Here is a 26,967-nt window from a genome sequence, read left to right on the forward strand (position 1 = left end):
TTGGTGGCTCGGAAAAAATGTGAAAAACGTGAAAAACGGGAGATTCAGCGCAAAGTGGATAGTCTGAAGAAGCAGGGACTGCATGGAAAAACACTAGTCAGATGGAAAGGTACTCGATGTGAAACGGAACATACTCATCACACAAGTGAATGCACTCTGCCTAAGGAAATTCGTCAAAAGTTACATACTGTATGACTCCCTTTACTGGACATTCTCAAATAGACCAAATGAAAGGTATAGGAAACTGGTTTGTGGTTTCCAGGGATTGGGATGGGAAGAGGCTTGAACACAAAGGAGACAGAAAAATTGGGGTTATTATGGAAATGCTTGTATTTTGATTACTGTAGTGATGAGGTAACTTCATGTGTTTTCCACAATAGTAGGATTACACACTAAAAATGGGAAGTTTTACTGTATGTAAATTATACCTCAATTTTTTAAATGTTGAAAATTTTCTTTCAAAAAGAAAAATATAAAGAAGCAGTAACTAATGCGGAACCAGAATGGATCCTGAGAGCCAGGCATCCAGCCAGCCACTGGTGTCACTGTGGGGAGGTGACCCATCCCAGGACACAGGCAGAAGCAGCAGAGCTCAGCCCACCCCTGCCCCCAGCCCCCATCTGAGCCACACCAGGCCTTGAGGGGACAGGTGGGCTTCTATAAGTGGGTTGGTTTCATGACTCACCCAGGGCCTCTTAGGGAATCCCCCTCTGACTTCTGTGGTTCGAGAGGGTTTCACAGCTCACAGTCAACCCCTCTGGCTGCTCAGAGGAGGAAGGAGAGCTGGGAGGGTGGGGTCCGCTACCTGGTTGCTCTCCGAGGACAGCACCCAATCGTCCTTGGCCACGAGCATCTTCAGGGAGGAGACGTTGTTGTAGCTCAGGTACACCTGCACAGACACACAGCAGCCTCAGCACCCCCTTCCTCGGGGCTCCGTGCCAGGCCCACTCTGATGCGTGGAGAGGGAACTGCACATGAAGGAAGGAGCCCTGGGCTTTGGGAAAGGAGGCCGGGCTGGGCCAGACTCCTCCTCCCCTTGGGGCCTCAGCTCTCTCCTGCCAAGCAGGGGGACACAGCAAAGCCCTTGGCTCACTGAGCCAGTCCTGAGGCAGAGTATCCTGTCCCCTTTGTGCCTCCTGCAAGAAGGGGGGATTGGGGGTCCCCGACAGGTCTGAGGACTGTCCGCACAGAGCAGAAGGCCTTACCTGGTTGCTAGGATCCCAGGGGACAGACAGGGGCATCTCCGCCTGCTTACAGGACACGATGTACTTCCTGGGAGAGAGGGAAGATGACAACCTTGGTCCCTCTGTGGCCCACCTCTTCTCAGCAGGTTTACTGTGTGCCAGGGTTCGATCCCTGGGTTGGGAAGATCCCCTGGAGGAGGAAATGGCAACCCACTCCAGTACTCTTGTCTGGAAAATCCCATGGATGGAGGGGTCTGGTAGGCTACAGTCCATGGGGTCGCAAAGAATCAGAGAAGACTGAGCGACTTCACTTTCTTTTCTTTTTTTCTAAAGTGTCAGACAGGACTTATCAACTCAACAACAACAACAATTAGATATCACTGTTTCATGCAATCAGTTTTTGTTTAGATTTAACCACTATCTCACAAATGAATATTTTGTCTGATCACGTAACTGAGCAGGACTCTATGGGGCTTTCCCAGGAAAGAACCACCTCCTCCTTTTCCTCCACCTTCTCTTGTTTATAGGAAAACTTTAGACTCCTAGGCATTCCTCAAGTTCCAAAGGGTAAATTTAATCAGAGAAGTGAGATAATGCAGAAGCAAAGGAAAAGAGTGTAATAAGACAAAATAACAATTTTAGCCATTAAACAAAGTCATAGACATTTTGTTCCTCCTCAAGGGCTATAGATAACATCCTGAGCCATGTCCTTTGAGCTTTTTTGCAGAGAATGAAACCTCCACCAGGTGGAAGAAGTTAACTGTGTGCTGCCCACAAGCATGTAGACCCTAGTCCACTTGGAATGCTGACTCCCAATTACCTCACCATCAACCTATCAGAAGAATGTCTACCAGCTGATCACACACCCCACAACCTCCCTCCCTCCCTCCCTAACCCTGTCTTTAAAATCCTTTCCCTAAAGCCACTGGGAGTTTGGGTCTTCTAAGCACTAGCTGCCTAAAGTCCTTGCACTTTTAAGCACTAGCTGCCTAAAGTCCTTGCACTTTCCTTCACCGCAACCCAGTGTCAGGAGATTGGCTTTACTCCACACAAGGGGGCAAGTGGACCCAAGTTTGGTTCAGCAGTGATCATTTTTAAAATTCAATCACAGACCTTCCATCTGGGATCAGTTTCCTTCTGCCTGAAGAATAGCCTTCATAAATTCCTCATAAGAATTTATTAGTGATGGGGCTTCCTGTGGTTGAGAGTCTGCCTGCCAATACAGGGGACTCGGGTTCGATCCCTGGTCCAGGAATATCCCGCATGCTGCGGAGCAACTAAACCTCTGCACACCAGCTCCTGAGCCTGCACTCTAGAACCTGGAAAGTGCAACTGCTGAGCCCAAGAGCTGCAGCTACTGAAGCCTGTGGGCCCTGGAGCCCCTGCTCAGTGACAAGAGAAGAGCAGCCCGTGCACTGCAACAAAGAGTAGCCCCCACTCGCTGCAACTAGAGAAATCCTGTGTGCAGCAACAAAGACCTAGCACAGCCGAAAATAAAATAAAATTTTTAGCAAATAATTTATTAGTGATACTCAGTTCTTGTTTACAAAAAAAATATTTTATCTTCATTCTTGAAAATACTGTCACTGCACGTAGGATTCCAGGATGTCTGTTTTAGCACATCAAAGTGAATCTCCCACTGCCTTCTTGCTCCCATTGACATATCTAGTTCATTATTCCACTGGAATCATTTCCCAGTCTCATCTCCTACCATTTCCTTCTACACAGCTTCTGCTTTAGCAGCACAGTTGTCTCCCCAAACTCACAGTAATGCTTCTTACCTTTATGCCCTTTCTCAGGCTGTTCCTTCCATCCAGAATGCTTTTTTCCTCCCTTTCACCCCCATTTCATCTGCATGACTCCTACTTATCTGTCAAAACCCAGAGGTATCTTCTCTAGGAAGTCCCCCTTGAGCCCCTCCCCACAGCTCAGTAGGACTTTCTCTCCGCTCTTGCAACATAAATCAGAATCATATTACAGTGTGCTATAAATCTCCAGAAACTTGATTGTTTCCCTCTCTACACTGAGAATGCTTTAAGAACAGAGACCATGACTTACTCATCTTTGCACACCAGGTACCCTAGGCCTGGTACTTTACCATACATAGTACCAAATATACTTGGCAAGCATTTCAATACTTCAGTATTTCCTGAAGAAATGTTTTATTCTCACTTTGGCCTCCTAAACCTCACTCCTTGCCCTGTTCTTTAACACTTAATCTGTTCTCTGCCACCTCCTCTCCATTGAGGCTCTGCCTCTGAGGACATCGCTGAGTTAAAAGTCTTGTCCTCTGTCTTCATTCTCTGCCTTCTCTGGAGCATCTGCTGTTTACAATGCTCCAAACTTAGGAATTCTCCTTCCTTGATCTCTGGAGCACTTCACTCTGCTTGTTCTCTGCCTGCCCCAGATTTTTTTTTCTCTTGTGTTGTTTTCAGTGTCCCCATTCCCTAGCCAACCCCACCAAAAAAACAAAAAAACTCCTTACATCTGTGTCCCCTGGGATTCTGGGCTTGGGTCTCCCCTCTCTCATTTGGGACCTTGTCCATGCTCCTTGCTTTAATTATGGTATCCATGCAGGGGGCTCCTGAATAAGTCAGGGTCCAAGGTGGAAAGCAAGAAACCACACTACGTATTTCTTCCCAACCCAGGGGTTGACCCGGGTCTCCTGCACTGCAGATTCTTTACCATTCTTTACCAGCAGGGAAGCCTCATTTAAAACAGAGGAAGCAGGGACTTCCCTGGCAGTCCAGTGGTTAAGATGCTTCCATTGCAGGGGACACAGGTTCAATTCCTGGTCAGAAGCGAATCTCGCATGCCTTGCAGCCAAAAAAATGTAAAAAAGAAAATAGTTTCATGATGATAGTGAGGAGCCAAATGGGCAGGAGAAAGGGATATCAGAGTGGGAGTAGGAGCCGTTTATTGCTAGACACATTCCCTGAAGCAGAGGGAAAGAGATGACAAAACACACTGCCTCTCTGCCTCGCCCACCCTCTTACCCCAGCCAATGCCTCCCATTTGCTGACGCAGCTGGAAGGCAGAGACAAGGGGGCAGGGTTTAACTCAGTGCAGAGCCAGGGAAGAGCCAGGAGTGGATCTGCGGATACCCTGGGCTGAGATTAACATAGCCCCATCCCTGTGCTTCCTGCCCCAGCATGTTCACCATCTACATACCCCACCCGAAACTCAGCACGTGTTAGTTAAATCTCCTTCCCACAAAACATGTTCCTCCTCCCAGCTTTCTTATTTCTATTAGTGGTCCCTGATTCTCCAAGAAACAGGCTGAAACCACCTAGCAAAGCCTCTGACTTCTCCCTCCCTGTCTCCTTCCTCCATGTGGTGTCAGTTTCCAGGTCCAAAAGATTCTTAGATGAAAATGCGCATATGTCCTCCCCTTTCCTCACACCCAATTCAGATCTCCTCTTCTCTCGCTTTTTTTTTTTTCTTTTACGTTGCAGCATGTGAGCTTTCTCTAGTTGTGGCACACAGGGGTACTTGCCCCACAGCATGTAGGAGCTTAGTACCCAGACCAGGGATCAAACCTGTGTTCCCTGCATTGGGAGGTGGATTCGCAACCACTGGACCACCAGGGAAGTCCCTTGTCTGGCTTCTAACAAGAGCTTCTTCGTTGGGTTCCCTACTTCCGTTAACCTTTTCCTGATTCATCTACACCCCAGCCTGCCCATCACCAGTGAATCAAATATGACTTTTTCCACCCTGCAGCCTTGTTGCCCCACCACAGGCTCACTCAAACCTCATGACTTAACAGCCTTCTCCCAGTTCCCCTAGGGGGACCTGTCCTCTCTCTTTCGGAGCCTTGGGTCATCCTGCTGGTTATCTGGAAAGGCACTTGCTCTTTGCCTCTCCCCCAGTGGAAACCCCACCCAACCCTGCAGCTCCACATTGATGTAAATCTTAGGGAATGAAATTTTAACAGCAGATTCCAAAAGCCTTAAAAATGTGCAATTCAAAAAAAAAAAAAAAATGTGCAATTCTACTTCTGAGAATCAGGCCTAGAACATCATCAGGAATATGGCCAGAGAGGCTCATTGGAGCATTTGCTTATTAATAAAAGACTGTAAACAATCCAGGTATCCAGCATGGAAGGTAATGGTTCCATAAACTAGAGAAAGAGCCATTGAATGAGATTTTATGCATCTATTAAAAAAGAAAATTGCAATCATATGGGGAAATGCTCATATTATATATGCGAGGGAAAAGCAGATTACAAACTCATATTTTATAAATCATATACATACATGAACAGCAACACATCATCTTTTTTTTTTTTTTTTTTAACACATCATCTTTATCAAGCATTTGGTAGGTACCAGGTACTGTCACAAATGATTTACATGTGTTTTTTCATTTAACCCTCACAACAACCCTACAAGGTAATAAGTGAGGAAACTGAGGTACCGAAAGGTGAAGTGACTGCCATAGATCACAGAGCCAGTGAGTGTCAGGGCTAGAAGGGAGGACAGCAGTGCAGAGCCTATGCATTTAGACCTGCTGCCCCCCACAGGCAGTGGAAACCCAACCATTTTTTTAAACAGGCAAATATAAATATTCCACAGGCCAGATTATACGACTTTAAAACCTAACAAGTACAATAAATGTTGGGATGTGGTACAGAGCAATATCACAAGACAATTCTTTTTGAAGGTTGTTTTTTACATATGCATAGGAAAAATGTAGAACAATATACATCACAACTTTAATAATAACTTTCTCAGAAGGACAATATTATTATTTTTTTCTTTTCTTTTTTACTACCTCTGATTTTTTTTCAAAATCTGCAATATGTATACATTACCAGTTTCCTGGTTTTTGGTTTTAAAAACAATGTATGATCCAATCAGGGCAGCAGCTGTGCCATATTGGTGTCTCTGTCCTCGACATCTAACACAGTAAGTGGCACAGAATATGTACTCGGTAAAAGTGAAACGAATGTCCTTTAGTTATAGATCCTGCCTCCTGGATGGTCACTCTAGAAAGGGATTGCAGGACAATGTGAATCCACAAAGTTCAAGGGTGTGAAACAACAGCAGGCAATTTTCACAGAAAAGAGGCTACTAAGTATAGGAAATCATTTCATAACTGCATTCTTAGGACTTGGTAACCACTTTTCTCTTTGCAACTAAGTATTTTGAGCGGTTTATTATAAATGTACAATGACAGTTGTAAACATCAGTTGATTTGGGGGGGCGGGGCAGGCAGTGGAAGCTTGAGAACTGAGTATGTTGATTGCCTTGCTGCTTAAAATAAAATGAGCTTCCCTGGTAGCTCAACTGGTAAACCATTCCTGAGTCAGGAAGATCCACTGGAGAAGGGATAGTCTACCCACTCCAATATTCTTGGGCTTCCTTGGTGGCTCAGCTGGTAAAGAATCCACCTGCAATATGGGAGACCTGGGTTGGAGCCCTGGGTTGGGAAGATCCCCTGGAGAAGGGAATCTGTACCAGTAATCTGGCCTGGAGAATTCCATGGACTATATAGTCCCTGGAGTTGCAAAGAGTCAGACAGGACTGAGTGATTTTCACTTCATACTTCCTTAAATAAAACGGCCACAGTGCTTGCCCTTGAACAGGTCTCAGTTATCAACAATCTTAAGGGAAGTAAGGGAGTGTAGGAACAAAGGAAAAGCCCTCAAGAAACAATAGTTAAGATAAAACAGAGTCCTAGTTCTTCCTTAAGGGATATTTGTAAACAATCTGACAGGGAGTTCTGCCAGAACTAAAAGACTTCCAGCCAGGTGGAGGATGGGATGTTGACCTTCCCTGATCTTCATGATTTCAATCAACTAAAACTTGGACTTCATCATCATTTGCCTCAATTCTACAGGGAATTCTCCTCTGTTCAAGCCCCTTCCTAAATAAACATGTACCCTTACTTACAACTTCTCCTATTTTGCTGTTCCTGGAGACGTTGCTTTGGGAAAGTAATAAATCCTTCTCTGGATCTTTGGCTTGGTTGTGTCTTTTGACTTGGCACCAACAAGATGGTGAACCCAGTTTTCAGGTAAGGGGCTGGGTAATTGAAGTAACCCAGGAAAGAGAGGCTGGGTCTTGGTGGACCTGTGGTTGTTCTGAGTGGAATGGCCTGGGAGGTCACGTGGCTCTGTGGCAAGGAATGGGGAGATAAGAGGTGTGTAGGGGGCCCCCTCCAGCCATTCTTCAATAGCAGCTTCCAGAATCATTCTCCAAAATGCGAAGCTCAGCATGTCCCTCTCCTGCTTATCCCACAGAAGAAGGTTCCCTATGCCCTCCTGGTTGGACTCAAGCTCTTTATCAGGGTGACCCAGCCCTGCTAGCCTCCCCAGCCTTCTGCCCTGAGCACCCCTGTCTCCCACCTGTCAGGGTCCAGCCCCACGGCTCTGCTGCCCTCCCGAGCAAGCCCTTCTTCCACATGCTCTGTTTGCTCCACACACGCTGCCCCCTCGTCTAGAACAACCTTTCCTAGCCCTGGTCCCACATGGCTCTCCAAGTCCTCCACGTCTCCCCTGAAAGCCACATGGTCCACCCAGGAGGCTGGGGTTCCCAGTTCCCCTGTGCTCATCAGGGATCCATCAGGTCCCACCTCGGAGGCCATGCTATTAGTCCATCTTTACAGGCTGTAACCCCACTCCCACAGCATCAGCTCTAGAACAGCGGCTCCACCTAAGAGATGCTGGAGTCCCTGACAACCCCCATGTTCTCCTCTCCTACCATATGTCACAGGGGGCTGATGGGTCCCCAGAGCTAGCGTGGTATCGGACACAGAGTGGGGCTCAGTACTGTCATCAATTGTCTGTCTCATGAGGAGTGTCATAGGCAATGGGGTCCTTTGTGGCCTGAAGACCAACCCAGAAGTCTTCCTCCTGCCAAAAGCCAGAGCTGAATAAAGTCCCTCTTCCTCAAAGAGAGCCTGCAGAGGCCACAGAGCTGAAAGAGGCTGCTATGCTGAGTGCCTCAGAACCGGTCAGCATCCTTCCCAGGGGTGGATAACACACAGCCTGCTGGGTGGAAAGACCCAGGCTTATACCTCAGCTCTGCTGCTGACCAAATCCCACTCCCTTATCTGAGATGCAGGAGTGATACTTCCCCTACAAGACTGTCACAAAGACTAAATAAGCACACATTTCTAAAGCCGATGCCAAGCAGGGCCCTGTGGGGTACCTGGGCACTGAGATCTCTTTGTCTGTCATTTCTTATAGGCCAAACTCCAGGCTCCATGACCTCTTGGTTCCAACTGGCAGAACAGTTGCTAATCAAGGGAGGAACAGCAACATAACCACCTGAGGCAAGATTCAAGGGACCGTAGAGACTCATCAAGATAACAGACTAGATCACCTGAGGCCCTGAAAACCCTAATTTGCCAGCAACCCCAGCCTTGAGAAACTTTGCAGAAGAAGGAATGAAGACTGTTACTGCCTTGATCCTTATCACATACTGCTGCCTGACTAGGTAACCTCTCCCTAGTCACCAGGGAGGGGAGCACACTTCTTGAGCAGCTTGCCTGCTGTGCTCCTCCTTTGCCTGGCAAAGTAACAAAGCCACTTTTTCCTTCCCCTCCATAACTCTGTCTCCATATTTCTGTTTGAAATTGGTGCACAGACAGCCAAGATTTTGGCAACAAAACAAGGGCTGTTTGTATGTGGAAAGCCTAGTCAATTGTAAGAGCTAAGTTCTAGACTGTCTCCAACATCACCTTTACTCTTATTGTCAAGTCTGGCAGCACCTTGCTGTCCTTATGGGCCTCCATCTCCAGGCATAGATGACCACCCCTTTTTCCTCTAAGTGACCCTTCTATTGGCTCCCTGGACCTTCCCCACCTCTTGTCATTCTGTCCCACAACACTTAACTGATTTCTCTTCCCCTACCATCCCTAAAGTCTGCAGTCCCCAAAAGTCTGCCTCCATCCCCTTCTCTCTTTGCCTTGAGCAGGAAAAGATGCTCACAGCTTCATGTAAGGTCCAGAGTACCAGACTTCTACATCCAATTCCTTCCTGGGCAGCTCTTCAGGGACACCCAGAGTCCCCATGACCCGAGGACACCTGAACCAAACTCCCTCCCAAACTTCTCCTTACTTCCCAGATTCCCTGGATCTGCCCACCTGGGCATCCTTCTAATCACTCCTACACACACACACACACACACACACACACACACACTCGAGTAACCAAGGCCCCTGCTGGATTTCTCTGTATACTTCTGTAAGCCCCAATTCTCCGTGCACATGACAGTTGGCTCTTGGACTGACAAACTCCAGGGTCTCTGAAATAGGGACAGTCTCTGTTTTCCCACACCGGGAACCATAGGACACCCTCTGTGCCAGCCAGTGACCAGTTCCTCCCCTGTGGACTCAGAAGTGGCCTGTAGCAGCCCAGGTCAGCATGCCAGTTCTATCTATTTCAATCCTAGGTAAATAATCTATCTGAAAGTGGAGTCGCTCAGTCATGTCTGACTCTTTGCAACCCCAGGGACTGTAGACCACTAGGCTCCTCCATCCATGAGATTTTCCAGGCAAGAATACTGGAGTGGGTTGCCATTTCCTTCTACAGAGGATCTTCCCAACCCAGGGATTGAACCCGTGTCTCCTGCATTGCAGGCAGACTCTTTACTGTCTGAGCCACCAGGGAAGTCCAAAGTAGGGCTCGTCTGGGGTTTGAACCCGGGACCTCTCGCACCCTAAGCAAGAATCATACCCCTAGACCAACGAGCCACTAACCTCTCTGGGATAGAAGGAAAATTCGGGTTCCTCTGGCAGATCTAATCTGTTCTTGTCACTCACCTTTGCCTGACCTTCCAGACTCCCTGAGTCAGGGCAGAAAGAAGGAAGGCCTCCTTTTATGCAGGGGAGAAAAACCTCCAGGTCTTCAGGAAAGCAAGATCAAGCTGGGTCCAGATCCCTGGCCCCCCAACTCTCAGGCTGGAGCAGACAGGCAGCAGGTTGCTGGGGGGGAGGGCGGTGGTGGGCTCCATCTAACATCTGCTGCTGTCTCTTACTGTGCTCAAAGGTCATTTTGGAGGTGGCAGGATTTTCTGCTTGACCTGTTAAGATCCTGGAAGAGAGAGGGGAGGAGGAGGAGGGTGGGAGGTAGGCGGGGCCTCCAAAGCTGTCTTTTGGGACATTCCAGGCCCGCAGGAGCAGTTCTGCCAGGAGGAGATTTAAGCGCTGTCAAGACTCCTTCCTCCCTCTGGATCCCAGCTCTCAGAGCCTCAGGAGACTCTGCCCTTTGAGGGGTATTCCCCTCAGAGGGTCATCATGGCAAACAAGATGGGGTGCTGGAAGTGGGCCATGGTTGGCAGTGTCAGTGTGGCTCTGGTGTTCATCATCGCGATAATCGTGGGCTTCTCGCTGCAGAAACGCACCATCCTGCCAGGTAGGAGCATCCAGCTGTGCCATCTGGTTGTCTTCCCCATCCCTCACTCACTCTTTGCCCCCAGAAGGTCCTGTCCCCACCGACAGCCCTGTTGGCCTCTGCTCTCCTCCCCATTGCTGCTGCTGTTCAGTCGCTAAGTCGTCTCTGACTCTTTGTGACCCCGTGGACAGCAGCACACCAGGCTTCTGTCCTTTCCTCTCTCCCGGAGCTTGGTAAAAGTCATGTCCTTGAGTCCATGATTCTATCCAACCATCTCATTCTCTGTTGCCCCCTTCTCCTCTTGCCTTCCATCTTTTCCCCTCATCAGAGTCTTTTCCAGTGAGTCCCTCATCAGGTGGCCAAAGGGTAGGAGTTTCAGCTTCAGCATCAGTCCTTCCAATGAGTGTTCAGAGTTGGTTTCCTTTCAAATTGACTACCAAGACTTATCCTCCATCCACAACTCTACTTGCCCCTCCCATCACCAACCCCACCGTTTCCCTTCCTCCTTTACCAGGCTTCAGCTATCCTTCCAGGCTCCCAGATGAACTCTCCTTGGAGGTCACTCAGGCATCACACTCAGCAGACTGGGCTGAACTTACCCTCACCCCCCTGTACCCTCTCCTGATGAAGGGTCCTCCATCTACATGGGGACCTGGGAGCAGCCTCCTCTCCTGCCTCATGCCTGTATCTTCAGTCCTGTGCCTCGAGGCTTCTTCCTTCCCATCCTCTATCTCTATTCCCTGCTCACCCTAACCTCTCAGCTCCCCCTCTTCTGCTGGACCCCTGCCTCAGCCCGCTCCTTCCCACACAGTCTCTGCCGCCAGCCTGCTCTCGCCAATCCAAGCTCGCCCTGCCACTAAGGAGCACTTTCTAAACACAAACTTGTTTGCTATCTCCAGCACATACCCCCCTTTTTTTTTTTTTTGCTGGCACCCAGGGTCCTTTACAACCAGATCACAGCCCTCTTTTCCAATCTTGTCCTATCTCATTTCTCTGTATCTGTACCAGAGCAGTGGCCATTCTTTTAAGCAACCACATTTCCTATGGCCAACCCTTTTTCTTATACTTTCCACTCTGTCTGGAATAACCTAGTCCCCTCTTTTGGTTAAATTTACACACCCATCCTTCTATGTCTCCCTCAAATATTCCCTTATCAGTGAACTTTCCAATGTCCCCAAGCTGGTCTGGAGCATCCTTGTGCTCAGGACCCCACATGTTTCTCTCTCACAGCACTGATGACTCTGGGGTTCACTATTTCTCTGCTAGATGGCAGGCTGAACGTGGCCCTGGGACCCAGAGAGGGTTAGTAGGATGTACAGACAAGAGTCTTGGGCTTGGGCAAGAACTGATGCTAACAGCCTCCTTGGCCTTGATTCCAGGCTGTAAACAGGATGGGACCTGCCGCTCTGATGCAGACATGCTAGACTACCTGCTGAGCTTGGGTCAGATCAGCCAAAGGGACGGCCTGCTGGTCACCTGGTACCACGCTGCCAACAGCAAGGAGCAGATGAAGGCTGCCCTCAGGAGTAAGTCCAGTTGCCAGGATGGCGCAGGCTGGGGCAGAGGTGGAGAAGATGGAGGGAGGGTGGCAGCAGGGCTGAGACAGTATTTCCTGTGAAGCAGCATAGGATGGGCATGGCTGTGTTCTTGCCATCATCCACTTGAGAAAGTGAGGGCTCACTGGTTATGTGAGTGGCTCAGGTTGTAGGGAGATGTCTGGGTCCAAGGTCATATCCTACTGTCATCTTTTCAAGATGAAAGGAAGGGGCCCCAAATTTGTGCACTCTTCAGAAGTGAGCTTCAGATTCAGTGGCTCTGGGGTAGGACCTGAGAATTTGCATTGCTAGTAAGTTTCCAGGTGGCGCTAATGTGGTGAGCCCAGGACCACACTTTGAGAACCACTGCTCTACCAAAACCCCTCAATTTTAAGAAAGTTAGATCCTGAGTGGGAGAGGGGCTTGTTCATGGTCACGCAGTAGGTCTGAAGCAGAACAAGACCCAGGCTCAAGGCCTCTGGCTTTTACCTCCTGCAGTCACCAGCAGAGGGCCTGGGAGTAAGAGACAGGGAAAGGTTTGCTGAATGAATGAATGAATGAGTTCTTAGACTTCTTGGAGGAGGCAGGCTTGGTGGTCAGCAGAGGGGAGGGCTTCCGCAGGCTGGGTGGAGCCAGTCTGCTACTGCTTCAGGATTGGGAGGCTAATGCAGACTTGGGTGAAAAGGAGCTAGAGAACCCCTTGGCAAGAGGGAGAACTCTTATCTGGGAGATAAGGCCTGAGGGAAGGCAAGGAGGCTCTGCCAGCCCCAGGCTCATCTCAGGTAAGTCCTGGGGCAGCAGATAGGGATCAAGCCCCACCAAGCTGTGACCTTGGCCAAGAAGAAAGCTAAGGGCCCCAACGAGGCGGTGCCCAACAGAGCAGCCATCAGTACAGCCACCGGGGTGGGAAGGACCTGAGGCCTTCCACAGGTCTATGGGAGGAGGGGGGCTCCACAGCTGGGGGAGGGATCCTGAGGGGAAGCAATGGTAGGCCAGAGTGAGGCTGGTGAAGTCACACCAGACATCTATGTGGATGGGAGGGGCCAGAGCAAAGGCCCGGGAGGCAGACAGAAGTGGGCTCCAATTCTACATTTTACCATTTACCAAAGAAGTGGTTTGGGACAAGTGACTTCACCAACTGCAGCTCAAACCACTTCTGCCAAATGTGGACAGGTAGGATGAAGCCAGGGCACTTTTGGTCATGAAAGAGGTCATTTTTAGTAATTATGCTGAAACAATAGGAATATCCCAGACTGAGTGATTTACTCCATGTAGATGATAATTAAAACACAGTGAATGCAACACAAAGGATATTTTATTATTTACCTCTAGTAAATGAGGGAAAGGAGGCACAGAGAAGTCAAGTAACCTGCCCAAGGTCACACAGCTTGCAAGTGTTAAAGCGGGGGACTGGAAGCTAGCAGTCTTGGGTTCAGGGTCGGCCATGGTGCTCCTCCTCCCGGATGTGATGTGTAGAGCTCCTGGGTGGGCGGGGAGGGGTGGGGGGTGAAGGGGAGGGAGGGCCTGGGAACTTCCTGTGGGCTCCTTGTGGAGAGCAGCACTCTTCACCTGTTGGCACCCCTTAGGACCAGGGCTACTACTGTAGCTGCAGGAACATGAATCTTCCCTCATTTCCTCTTCCCTCATACCCACCCCCCACCCCCTAAACAAGTTAGCTCCCAGATTCAGGATCTGGAAAGCCCCGAACAGGTGTGAATGGCCGTGCAGGAGGAAGTTGGATCCAGGAGCTGATCACAAGGAGACAAGTTAGGTCCATCCATCTTTAGTCCCCCTCACTGAGCATTTGCTGGGCCCGTGCTCTGCACCCAGCTTGAGAGGTGGTGTAGAAACGAGTGAGATGTGGTCCTGAGTTCAGGGGCTGCCAGCATCTCAAGGGAGGCAGCTGGTGCAGGCCAAGCAAGGCAGCAGCTTCAGGGAGTCACCAGGACTGAGACCTGGGTTCCAGCCCTGGCTCCCTCCCAGTGTACCGCCGCCTTCCCCAGGCCAGACCTGGACCCTGTTAGGTGAGGGAGGAGACCCCTCATCATCCATTCTCTTTAGCTACCCTCTTATCTGCCCAGCTACCCGCCTGGGGCCTGGCCTCTCTGGGCCTTGCTGGTCCCCAAGTCCCTCCACATCCCTCTCTTAGCATCCCCAGGTAATGAAGTTAAGAAAGCCAAAGAAATAAAGGCTACCTTCATATAGCCCTTCACAATTTACAACCTGTTGTGTTTTTTTGTTGTTTTTGTTTTTTTAATTTTTATTTTTTACTACAACTTAATTTTATTTCCATGTTTTGTAGTTAAAACCTAGAAGAATTCATCCCCATCTTGCCAGTGAGGACACCAGGGAGTCCGGAGCGCTGGGTCAGAGATATGAGGATGAAATGAGACAGTGCAAAGTGCCTGAAACAGTGCTGGGGACAGCCTGGCACTCAGCTTCCTCTCCCTTCTGGAAATCCAGACACCTATGCTTTAGAGAAATTTGCAAAAATTCTCTGCAACTTTGTGCAAGCTCTTTTACTTTTCTGGACCTGGGCTGGTTGAACTTAACTTTTTTCTCTTTTGGCTGCACTGTGAGGCCTGTGGGATCTTAGTTCCTCAACCAGAAACCAAACCTATGCCATCTGCACTGGGAAGGAAGGTGGTCCACTGGACCACCAGGGAAGTCACTGATCTCAGATTTTTCTATCATTCATTTATCCAGTCTTTTACCATCCAACAAACATTTCTGAAGCTCCTTTCTTAGGCCTGGTACCACCTTAGCACTGGAAATCCAAATGATGGGCTGAACAGAGCTGGAGCCTGCTCCTAGCCCTCAGGCTCAGGAAGGATGGTGCTATATGAGTAGTTACATGGGGGCTGAGTGCTCAAAGGATAAGCTGTCAGCCTGACTTTGACTGAGTGTGTGGTTTAGGGATGGCCTCCTTGATATTTTAAGCCAACACCCACAAATGAGCTGGAGGTGGCCTAGTAAAACTGTGGAGGGAAGAGTGTTGCCATGGCAACAGCCAGGTGTAGGAGCCCAGAGATGGGAGACAAGATATTTGAGCTTCGAGGCTCAAAGTGTGGTCTGTGGACCAGCAGTCTGGGCATCACTGGGGAGCTTGGTACATGTCTTGGACCCCACCCCAGATCTGCTGAGCAGAACTTGCATTAGGACAGTCCCTGGCTGGTTTGTGTGCACACTGATGTTGGAGAAAGAGGAGTGGATGGAAGTGAGATATTGAGGGAGAGAGGGACTCCAGGTGAGATGGCAAAGTCTGCTGGGCCTGGTCCTACAGGACCTCATAGACTATGGGCAGGCATTCGGATTGGATTCTCAGGACTAAAGCCAGGGATATTTTGAATTTTTAATAGAGGTAACACAATCAGATATAGGTGAATGAACTTGGAGGGGAGCAGGGCTGCAAGTATAAAACAGAAGAGATCCCTCTGATGCCAAATAGCAACTCCACCCAGGCTTTTTACTCCACTCCTTGGTCAGACAGCCTGGCCTGCTCTTGCCAGCCTGCTTCTCACCCAAAGTCCTTGAATCCCTCCTGGACTGAACTCTCCCAAAGGGTATCACACAGCCACCTGAGGAGTTAACTGTATGCATTTAAAAGACAAAAATAATCACAATGCTCAGTGCTCTTAAGGGTGCCCAGAGATGGGCCATCTTATGTACTTCTGGCAGGCATATGAGTCACAAGAATTTTTCTAGACACTAATTTGATAATATGGGCTTTAAAAACGATACTGCAGCCTTCCCTGGTGGTATAATGAAGGCTGAAGGTAGAAGAACTTATGCTTTCAAACTATGGTGCTAGAGAAGACTCTTGAGAAACCCTTGGACTGCAGGGAGATCAAACCAGACAATCCTAAAGGAAATCAACCCTGAATATTCACTGGAAGGACTGAAGCTGAGGCTCCAATACTTTGGCCACTGGATGAGAGAGTCTGCTTATTGGAAAAGACCCTGATGCTAGGAAAGATTGAGGGCCAGAGGAGAAAGAGGCAACAGAGGATGAGATGGTTAGACGGCATCACTGACTCAATAGACATGAGATACTGAAGGAGACAAAATCTTGGCATGCTGCAGTCCATGGAGTCACAAAGATCCACGCATGACTTAGCGACTGAACAACGAGAGTGGATAAGAATCCATTGGATCCAGGGTTTAGGAAGGAAGATCCCACATGCTTTAGAGCAACTAGGCCCATGTGCTACAACTACCGAGCCTGTGAGCTTTTGGACTCGAGAGTCGGGACTCGCTGCTCCACAAGAGAAGCTGCTGCAATGAGAACCCTGGGCACAGCAATGAACAGTAGCCCCTGCTTGCCAGAACTAGAGAAAACCTGCTCCCAGCAACCAGAAATAAATAATTAAAAAACAAACAAAAAAACGACCTTGCATGGCCCTGACTAAAGTTCCTCAAGTCAGGACAGAAAATAATCAGAAAAATCAGGAAAAAAATATGCATCCTTATTTGTTAGCAGCAAAAGTTTAGAGACTACTGAAATGTCTCAGGAAAGGTCGGGGAGTAGCTAACCGCAACAGGGTGACCACCCTCAATCAGGGCTTTTGTAGCTTTTTTAGTGAAACAGAAAAGATAATAAATACTGAGTGGCTTCAACTGTGTAAAAATTATACATAAAAATGGGTGGAAATGTGGGTGACTATTTCCCTTTCTGCTTTTCTGTATGTTCCAAATACTCTATAATAATTGTGTAATACCTTGATGATGAGAAAAATTGCTTTAAAAAGTTTGTCTGTCCAATACAACAGGTAACGTCATGGTCCTGGAGGCAGACATCACAATAGAGGGGCTTGGCACAGTCAACGAGACCGGAGTCCCCATCATGGCGCACCCCCCAGCCGTCTACAGCGACAACACCCTGGAGCAGTGGCTGGAGGCTGTGCTGGCCTCTTCCCAGAAGGGCAAGGACTTCTCTCAGCCCCTCCCCAGCTGCCAAGCCCTCCAGTCCTCAGGCCACATGTGCAGGGGTCCCTCTACTAGGAGACAAGTCCAATGACTTGCTCTTGCCTCAGCTTTTCACTCTAGAGACCTGGGCTCAGGGAAGATGGGTGAAACAAGGGATGTAGAAGTGCAGGGTAAGCTGCAAAGTGCCAAACACAAGCATTCAGGCTCTGAATCCATGGAACTGGATACAACATGCTCAAAGCCAATTCCACCTTCCCCTCCCATGTCTCTTTGCCAGTTACCGAAAGAATCCAGGCATCACCCTAATGCCTCCCTCACCCCCTGCATCTACTCAGATGCTGCATCTGCCAATTCTAACCCTGACCCCTATCTTGGATTCAGTCCCACTCACATCATCTTTTTCTTGAACCTCCTTCCTCACTGGCTTCCTGCCTCCAAACTCAGCCCCTACCCAGGTGAGCTTTCCAAAACGTCAACTGTCAAGTCACTCCCCTGCTTTAACTCTCCATAGCTCCCCACTGTCCTCAGGACAAATTATGCTCTCCTTGGCCTGGCTTTCAACATCCTTCTCTAACTGGTGAAGAATCTGCCTGAAATGCAGGAGACCTGAGTTGAATCCTTGGGTGGGGAAGATCCCCTGGAGAAAGTAACGGCAACCCACTCCAGTATTCTTGCCTGGGAAATCCCATGGACAGAAGAATCTGGGCTACAGTCCATGGGGTTGCAAAGAGTCAAATACGACTGACCAACTGACTCTTTCTAATTCCTCAGCCTCATCTGCTTTTTAGGTTTGTGTGGCTTTGGACCCTCTCAGTCTGCCTGTCCAAGAATCACAGTCCGTTTTCATCAGATGCTTGACAACATCTGCACCAGCCCCAAGTCCCAAGCCCTTAGCCATCATTTGCTTCCTCCCCTTGAGGATGAGGGATGGAAGATCACTCCTACTCAGGCAAGCCCTTTCTCTCCAGGAGAGCTCTGCCTGTTTGAAGCCTTCTTCACACCCACCCAGAATTCCATCCCTGTCTTCCCTCCCATCTCTGACACACACAGCATACCTGCTCTCTCTGTCCCAAGAAGTCGTGTCTTCTGTTTCCTTCTTCCTTGAGCACGAGACCAATTTCCCAAGCCCTTGGCCCTCTCCCCACAGGCATCAAACTAGACTTCAAGAGCATCAAGGCTGTGGGCTCCTCCCTGGACCTGCTTCGGCGGCTGACAGAGGAGGGGAAAGTTCGAAGGCCTGTGTGGATCAATGCCGACATCCTGAGGGGTCCCAACATGGTCAGATCAACAGAGGTCAATGCCACACAGTAAGTGTTTGCCTCTCTGCTCCAGCTGTGTCCAGTCTGTTTCCTTCAATGTCTGGTACAGCAGGTGCTCACGGGACCTGTGCTGAGTTTGCCTCCAGCCACACCATATCCTCTGACCTCAGCCTTCACACATCCTGTTCCCTCTGCCTTGAATGCCCTTCCACCATTTCCTGGTGAACCAGCCATTACCTGCCCCAGAAACGTCCCTGACGTCCAAGACTGCTGAGGACCGTCCCTCACACTTTCTCCTAACAGTCCTGATTTCACAAGGCTGTCACTGTTGGATTACGGGTTTGTCCCCTTACTATAATGTTTATTCCTGGATGGCAAATGGTGACCAGGGCAACCCTTGGCCTGCTAGAAAAGTCTAAAGCACTAACTCCTTCCCCAGCCTCCCCACCCCCGACCCCCAGATCCCAGCACTGCCAACAACAGCACTTATATAGCACCAGCTACATGGTCCAAGTTTATGGTTTACAGAGGGCCGCATAAAAGGAGAGAATATTAGAAATGCCAGGTTAGGAGCATTTTTTCTCACCATTTTGCAAATAAGAAAGTAGACAATAATTGAGGCTCAGTCTGTTGAATGTTTATTGTCTGTCACATACATTGTTTTAAGTAGTCTAGTTGTGGAGTACCATTTAACTCTCACAATGAGAATGAGGTAGGTACTATTATTTTCATTTTGTAATATAGGAATTATCTCACTGAGGTTAAATGACCTGCCTACATCTAATAATTGGCAGAGCAAACATACAAAGCCAGGTCTTTCTGACTCTAACTTCCAGCTCTCTATTGTCCATTTCCATCCATCCTTTCTCCCATCCATCCATTAAACCATCTTTTCAACCAGTCAGCTAACAATACATCCACCCAGTATTTATCTAGTCTTTAACTCAGGTGCATTTGGAAAGCAGCAGCTTGAAAATGTAGTCAGTGGCCCAAGATTGAAAAAAAGGGTTGATCTTGGAGTGAACGTTACTCAGTAATCTGGGAGGGGGAGAGGGTAACATTTGCCTATTCAAGTTTGTAAGAGTTCAAACTTCGAATGGCATTTTTAAATATCTGAAAATTCAGAGACTCTCACAGGTGACAGCACAGATCCCACACCTAGGGATTGGATGCATCTCTGCATTCACCTGGGGATGTTTGAGAAGCCCTGTCCTGCCTGAAAGGATGCCATTTTTTTTTTTTTTTTTTTTTTTTTTTAAGGATGCCATTTTAAAGAATCAACAAGGTTGGGTGAGCTGCTCAAGGTCATAGTCAGGACTCAAACCCAGGCCTCCCCGGCTCCAAAGTTCATGCCCTAATATGGGACTTTGAGCAAGCAAACATGTGCTTCAGGACTGTGCTCTAATATCTAGATGTGATAGATCCTGCCTCTTCCTAGCACTCTGATGGGAACCCAGGAGGTGAGGAAGGGGCTCTAAAAGACCAGCATCTCTGATTGTCTGCAGGTTCCTGGCCTTGGTCCAGGAGAAGTATCCCAACACAACCCTGTCTCCAGGCTGGACTACCCTGTACCTGCCCTTGTTCCCAAATGGGACATATACCCAGACCATGATGGAGAAGATGGAGGAGCTGGTGGGAGCACTGCCCCAGAAGGTGACCTTTCCCGTGCGGGCTGTCATGGTCAGGGCTGCCTGGCCCCAATTCAGCTGGCTGCTTGGCCAATCTGACAGGTGAGAATGCCCAGGCCCTTGCCCTGGCCCTTTCTCCCTCGAAACTCACTCCCGGTGCTTGAATCCGTAGCAAGATCCCAGACGCTAATGGTAGAAGGGTCTTCATGATCAACTGGCCCAACCTCTGCTGGTACTCACAGTGTCTACAGTATCCCCGCTTTCTTCTTGTACACCTCTGGTAATGGGCAGCTATCACTTGAGGCAGCCTGTCCAATGGAAAGTGTTTTTTTTTTCTGCTTATTTGTTTTGGGCCCCACTACACACCAGGCAGTCTCTTAGTTCCCCACCAGGGATCAAACCAGCAACCCTTGCAGTGGAAGCACAGTCTTTCCCACTGGACCACTAGGGAAGTCCCAGAATGTGTTTATTCTGAGAGGCAATTTGCCTCCCACTGCTTCCTCCCTGGGGAACCAGCTATTCTCTGAGGCTGTACAGACTGCACCTATAGCCTCTGCCCCAATAGTTCTGTGGGATTGGGGGAGCCCACCCTCCTCCCACCTCTGCACTGGTCCCAGCTGCACAGCACCACCTTCCTCAGCCTCTCCCCACTGGGGGCCACTCCCTTCCCTCTTCATCAGTTCAATTCAGTTCAGTTCAATCGCTCAGTCATGTCCAACTCTTTGCAACCCCATGAATCTCACCACGCCAGGCCTCCCTGTCCATCACCAACTCCCGGAGTTTACTCAAACTCATGCCCATCGAGTCGGTGATGCCATCCAGCCATCTCATCCTCTGTCGTTCCCTTCTCCTCCTGCCCCAATCCCTCCCAGCATCAGGGTCTTTTCCAATGAGTCAACTCTTCGCATCAGGTAGCCAAAGTATTGGAGTTTCAGCTTCAGCATCAGTCCTTCCAATGAACACCCAGGACTGATCTCCTTTAGGATGGACTGGTTGGATCTCCTTACAGTCCAAGGGACTCTCAAGAGTCTTCTCAAACACCACAGTTCAAAAGCATCAATTTTTCGGCACTCAGCTTTCTTCACAGTCCAACTCTCACATCCATACATGACCACTGGAAAAACCATAGCCTTGAGCAGACGGACCTTTGTTGGCAAAGTAATGTCTCTGCTTTTTAATATGCTATCTAGGTTGGTCATAACTTTCCAAGGAGTAAGCGTCTTTTAATTTCATGGCTGCAGTCACCATCTGCAGTGATTTTGGAGCCCCAAAAAATAAAGTCTGACACTGTTTCTACTGTCTCCCCATCTATTTCCCACGAGGTGACAGGACCAGATGCCATGATCTTAGTTTTCTGAATGTTAAGCTTTAAGCCAACTTTTTCACTCTTCTTTCACTTTCATCAAGAGGCTTTTCAGTTCCTCTTCACTCTCTGCCATAAGGGTGGTGTCATCTGCATATCTGAGGTTATTGATATTTCTCCTGGCAATCTTGATTCCAGCTTGTGCTTCTTCCAGCCCAGCGTGTCTCATGATGTACTCTGTATGAGTTAAATAAGCAGGGTGACAATATACAGCCTTGACGTACTCCTTTTCCTCCAACCACCCCTCCCGTGCCCATCTCTTCTGTCCTTATCTCTTTCCTAAATTTTTCAGTCACTAAGTCCTGTCTGATTCTTTATGACCCTATGAACTGCACCATGCTAGGTTTCCCTGTCCTTCACCATCTCCCAAAGCTTGCTCAAACTCATGTCCATTCAGTCATTGATGCCTTCCAACCATCTCATCGTCTGTTGTCCCCTTTTCCTCTGCCTTCAATCTTTCCCATTATCAGGGTCTTCTCCAATGAGCTCTTCACATCAGGTGGCCAAAGCATTGGAATTTCAGCTTTTCAGCATCAGTCCTTCCAATGAATATTCAGGACTGATTTCCTTTAGGATTGACTGATTGGATCTCCTTGCTGTCCACGGGACTCTCAAGAGTCCAACATCCCAGTTCAAAAGCATCCATTCTTCAGTACTCAGCCTTCTTTATGGTCCAACTCTCACATCCGTACATGACTAGTGGAAAAACCATAGCTTTGACTACCCAGACTTCTGTCAACAAAGTAATGTCTCTGCCTTTTAATGTACTCTATAGGTTTGTCAAAGCTTTTTTTCCAAGGAGCAAGTGTTTTTTAGTTTCATGGCTGCATTGCCCTTCTTTGGGACTTGAATGAAAACTGACCTTTTCCAGTCCTGTGGCTATTGCTGAGTTTTCCAATTTTGTTGGTATACTGAGTGCACCATTTTAACAGCATTTTTTAGGATTTAAAATTGCTCAGCTGGAATTCCATCATATCACCATCATTAGCTTTGTTCATAGTGATGCTTCCTAAGGCCCACTTGACTTCACACTCCAGGATGTCTGGATCTAGGTGAGTGATCACACCATCATGGTTATCCAGGTCATTAAGTTTTGTTTTGTTTTGTTTTGTTTGTAGTTTTTCTGTGTATTCTTTTTTTTCTCTCTGTATTCTTGCCACCTGTTTTTAATATTTTCTGCTTCTGTTAGGTCCATACCATTCCTGTCCTCAATTGTGCCCAATTGCATGAAATGGTCCCTTGGTGTCTCTAATTTTCTTGATCTCTAGTCTTTCCTATTCTATTGTTTTCCTCTATTTCTTTGCATTATTCACTTAGAAAGGTTTTATTTCTTGTTATTTTCTGGAGCTCTGCATTCAAATGGGATTCTCAGCTATTTGTAAGGTCTCCTCAAACAACCCCTTTGCCTTTTTTGCATTTTTCTTGGGGATGGTTTTGATCACTGCCTACTGTACAATTCTACAAACCTCCATTCATATTTTTCTTCAGGTACTCTGTCAGATCTAATCCCTTGAATCTATTTGTCATTTAAGTCTGAATTTGGCAATGAGTTCATGATCTGAGCGACAGTCAGCTTATTTTTGTTGACTGTATAGAGCTTCTTCATCTTTGGCTGCAAAGAATATAATCAATCTGATTTAGGTATTGACCATCTGGTGATGTCTGTGTGTAGAGTATCTCTTGTGTTGTTGGAAGACAATGTTCGCTATGACCACTGCATACTCTTGGCAAAACTCTGTTAGCCTTTGCCTGTCTCACTTTGTAACTGCCTGTTATTCCAGGTATTTCTTGACTTCCTACTTTTGTATCCAGTCCCATATGATGAAAAGGACATCTTGTTTTTCGTTCAACTTCAGCTTTTTCAGCACTAGTGATTGGGGCATAGACTTGGATTACTGTGATATTGAGTGGCTTGCCCTAGAAACAAACCGAGATCATTCTGCCATTTTTGACACTGCACCCAAGTACTGCATTTTGGACTCTTTCGTTGACTATTAGGGCTACTCCATTTCTTCTAAGGGATTCTTGCCCACAGTGTAGATATAATGGTCATCTGAATTAAATTCGCCATTCCCATCCATTTTAGTTCACTGATTCCTAAAATGTGTCTTTGTGGGTCCTCTTTCCTAACAGAGGGCCCACAAATAGACACTCCAAGTGGGGGACAGGCCAGTCCATCTCCCCTCCTTCTTAGGAGAGATGTCCTCTCCTAACCTCTGCCCTCAGTCAGGGTTCCCAAGGCCTCCCCCCAGCTCAGGTTCACTTCTGAGAATGGAAGAGGGGCTGAGGGCTGCTGGGCCCAGGCAGGCTCTGAGCTGGCTCTCTGGACCCCAGGTACAGCCTGACAATGTGGCAGTCCGCCTCGGACCCCGTGTCAGTGGACGACCTCCTCTACATCCGGGACAACACCGCCACCCACCAAGTCTACTATGACCTCTTTGAACCTCTCCTGTCGCAGTTCAAGCAGCTCGCCAGTAAGTAGGGGTCTTGGGAGGGTGGGAGAGGGTGGTGGAGTGGATTCTGCACAAGGCAGCACCTAGTAGATATGGGAGCAGAGCTCGGGGGGACAGGCCAATGAAAGGGGAAAATCCTATGTGAGATAGGAGGAAGGAATCATTTGAGGCATCCATTGTATGCCAGACCCTGGGATGGAATATTAAGCTCCACAGATCCATGAAGCAGATATTCCATTTTACAGATAGATAAACTGACGTTCAGAACAGTTATGTAATTTACACGAAGTCATTCAGCTTGAATATGGCACAGCTCCTACTGGAAGCAGCAAATTCCAAACCCCAGATGCTTCCCCTTGCAGTACCGTTCTCTGAGGGTTGCTCTAGCATTTCAGAGAATAGCTCCTCCACTGTACCTGCTAATCAGTGATGCTTGTTCCTTTGTCCAAAGCCCCTGTTCCCTCGACTCCAAACCCAGGAGAGCCTGCAATCAGGCTATCTCAAGGGGGCCCATCAGACCCAACATTCCTGCTCTAGGAGCCATCTGGGTGAGGGGGAGGAATACCAGCTTTGGGGCCTGACTGACCTGGCTCCATCAGGCTTCAATCCCAGCAAACTTGCCCACTGGCTGTAGGACCTTGGGCAAGTCACCCGGCATCTACAAAACAAGGAACTCCAGCTCCCTGGAAGTTCACTGTGAGGCTTAGAGAGGACTCATGGTGTACATAAGGCCTCGTGACTGGTGGCCTCTTCATCTTGGCAATCTGACCCACAGTGAATACTTCACGGAAGCAAAGCTACTACACCGGGGGCAGCCTGATCCCTGCTCTCCAGCACTCCGGGGACGAGGGTCTGAGCGTGGAGTGGCTGGTTCCTGACATCCAGGGCAATGGAAGCACAGCAACAGTGCGGCTCCCAGGTAAGGGCTGCGTCCAGCCCCTGTGCTCCTAGCTCAACTGCAAGGGTTACCTCGGGGAAGCTACCTCAGGTCTCTGTTACCATAGCAACACGGCTGCAAGGTAGGGGAGCAGTGTTGTCAATAGTGCGGGGCTCCTGGCCGTTGGACCAGCACTTGTGAGGCTTCAGCCACATGGTGCTGCAACAGAGGCAGGCACAGGCCCAGAGCTGAGCCAGCGGCTTACTGGGCCATTCTGATGAGCCCCGGGCACATTCACAAAGTAGCCCTTCCACCTGGAACCCAGATCCAATCAGCACACCCCATTAACCTCCTGCTGTCCCTTTTAACTTCAGCAAGGGCCTCTCACACCCCATGATAACCCTAACCCCAGACACTGTTGCCTCCACTGCCTCTTCCAGACCGAGAAGGCATGATCCTGCTGGACGTGGGCCTCCAGAAGCCTGCAGCTGGGGACCCCGTGCCCATCGTCCACACCCCACATGGCCGTGCCCTGACGCTGGAGTCCTGCCTGCAGCAGCTGGCCGTGCACCCCGGACGCTGGGGGGTCCACGTGCACATAGCAGAGCCCGCCGCCCTGCGGCCGTCCCTGGCCACGCTGGCCACCCTCTCCACCCTCGGCCGCCTGTCTAGGCCCGTGTGGGTCGGGGCCACAGTCTCCCACGGGAGTTTCATGGTCCCTGGCTACGTGACTGGCAGGGAGTTGCTTACAGCTGTGGCCGAGGTGTTCCCCCATGTGACCGTGGCCCCAGGCTGGCCCGAGGAAGTGCTGGGCAGTGGCTACAGGGAACAGCTGCTCACAGATATGCTGGAGCTGTGTCAGGGCCTCTGGCAACCCGTGTCCTTCCAGCTGCAGGCTGGACCTCTGGGCCAGAGCCCCGCTGGAGTCGTGGCCCGGCTGCTGGCAGCCTCCCCCCGGGCCACGGTCACGGTGGAGCACAGCCCTGGCCGGGGCCACTATGCATCTGTGCGGGCAGTGCTGCTGGCAGCCAGGGCCGTGGAGAAGGCCCGAGTCTACTACAGGCTACCCCAGAGCTACCGCCAAGACTTGCAGGCAGATACTGGCAGACACTGAGCACCCAGGGGTGCTGGCCCGGTGGACCCAGATTCCCTCGGGGGAGGCAGGAAGGAATAAATGCCTCTGCTTCCTCAGTGCACTGCACGCATGTACTTGGGGCAGGATGGAGTGGGAGTGGACGTGAGGTGGCCAGGGAGGATGCTTAGAGGGTCTGGAGGCTGGGGGCCAGGTCGTTCCGGTTGTCCAAGAGGAACTGTTCACAAGCCTTGAAGGTGGTGTAGAACTCAGAGGAGAGGCCGGTCACATTGGTGGTCACATACTTGAGAACGCCCGGGGTGGCCTGGTTGTAGTAAGACACCTGCAGGACAGGGAGCCACAACCAGGGAGGGTGGGGAGGGGTGGGGGGGGCACCGAGTGAACATGAAACAGGCAGGTGGCATCCTTGTGCGTTAGCCCCTCAGTCATGTCCAACTCTTTGGGACCACGTGAACTCTTGTAGTCCTCCAGGCTCCTCTGTCCATGGCCTTCTCCAGGCAATACTGGAGTGGTTTACCATTTCCTTCTCTGGAGGATCATCCTGACCCAGGGATAGAACTGGGGTTTCCGCATTGCAGATAGATTATTTACTGTCTTCAGCCACCATGGAAGCCCAGTCACCTGCTAGGGCAGCAAATACCAGCAGCACCTGGGGCCTTTGAGGACTGCATGATTGGTGGGCATGACCTCCTACAGCTGGACTCCCCTGACCCTTCCTGGGGGCTGACAACCCTGGCTTCCCTCTGTCACCACACATACTGTCATCATGTGTCTCCTCTCTCAGCCCAGAAGCTCTGGAGGATTGGGTCTCCAGAGCCAAGCATATAACCCGTTTAAATGAAGGTGCTACTGTTAGAATATGGCTTCCCAGGTGGTAATAGTGGTAAAGAATCTACCTGCCAATGCAGCAGACACAAGAGACCAGGGTTTGATACCTGGGCTGTGAAGATCCCCTAGAGAACCCACTCCAATATTCTTGCCTGGAAAATCCCATGGACAGAGGAGCCTGGCAGGCTACAGTCCATGGTGTGGCAAAGTAGGACACGACTAAGCCCTTGTCAGCAAATCTGCAGGAAGCAGTTAGAATAACCCCAGGGAACACTAAGTTAGCAAATGTCCAAGTCTCTACATGGGGTGTCTCAGGGCCCTAGCAGCTGTGCTCTGAGGAAGGTGCACTGTTTCCCAGCTAGCCCACTTTCATCCAGCCAGGTAACACTGACTGCCCTGATGAGGCCCCTGAGGGCCTTCCTAGACATGAAAGTAAGAAGATGGAGTTTTAGAGACTTTCCTGTAGCTCAAATAGTAAAGA

At 49.4% G+C, this 26,967-nt stretch overlaps 2 protein-coding genes and 1 non-coding gene across 3 annotated transcripts in view; 1 reads left to right on the forward strand and 2 right to left on the reverse strand.

The window, feature by feature from the left end:
* Positions 1-9,812: 9,812 nt before the first annotated feature.
* On the reverse strand, positions 9,813-9,884 carry TRNAP-AGG (transfer RNA proline (anticodon AGG)). Its single transcript has one exon. It is a non-coding gene; the product is annotated as a tRNA-Pro (tRNA).
* Positions 9,885-10,299: 415 nt separating this feature from the next.
* On the forward strand, positions 10,300-25,679 carry LOC136151313 (protein FAM151A-like). Its single transcript, XM_065912326.1, has 8 exons — positions 10,300-10,545; positions 11,904-12,050; positions 16,829-16,981; positions 18,133-18,292; positions 19,750-19,974; positions 23,570-23,709; positions 24,464-24,607; positions 25,006-25,679. Exons 1-8 carry the CDS (start codon positions 10,428-10,430, stop codon positions 25,677-25,679), a joined length of 1,761 nt encoding a protein of 586 aa, XP_065768398.1. The 5' UTR covers positions 10,300-10,427.
* The window catches only part of ACOT11 (acyl-CoA thioesterase 11), a 35,637-nt gene continuing 27,529 nt past the window's right edge, over positions 18,860-26,967 (reverse strand). The window contains exon 16 of the mRNA XM_065912311.1: positions 18,860-25,980. Within this exon, the coding sequence (XP_065768383.1) occupies positions 25,825-25,980 (156 nt within the window). The 3' untranslated portion in view covers positions 18,860-25,824. The remainder of the gene's footprint in view (positions 25,981-26,967) is intronic.

The sequence above is a fragment of the Muntiacus reevesi genome, chromosome 1 (assembly GCF_963930625.1).
Source record: "Muntiacus reevesi chromosome 1, mMunRee1.1, whole genome shotgun sequence".
NCBI classification, from domain to species: Eukaryota; Metazoa; Chordata; class Mammalia; order Artiodactyla; family Cervidae; genus Muntiacus; species Muntiacus reevesi.

Coding starts and splice junctions, on each gene's coding strand:
- LOC136151313 (XM_065912326.1), top strand. CDS start 10,428: ATGGCAAACAAGATGGGGTGCTGGAAGTGGGCCATGGTTGGCAGTGTC. Junction 10,546..11,903: donor GAAACGCACCATCCTGCCAG/GTAGGAGCATCC, acceptor CCTTGATTCCAG/GCTGTAAACAGGATGGGACC. Junction 16,982..18,132: donor GCTGGCCTCTTCCCAGAAGG/GCAAGGACTTCT, acceptor CTCTCCCCACAG/GCATCAAACTAGACTTCAAG.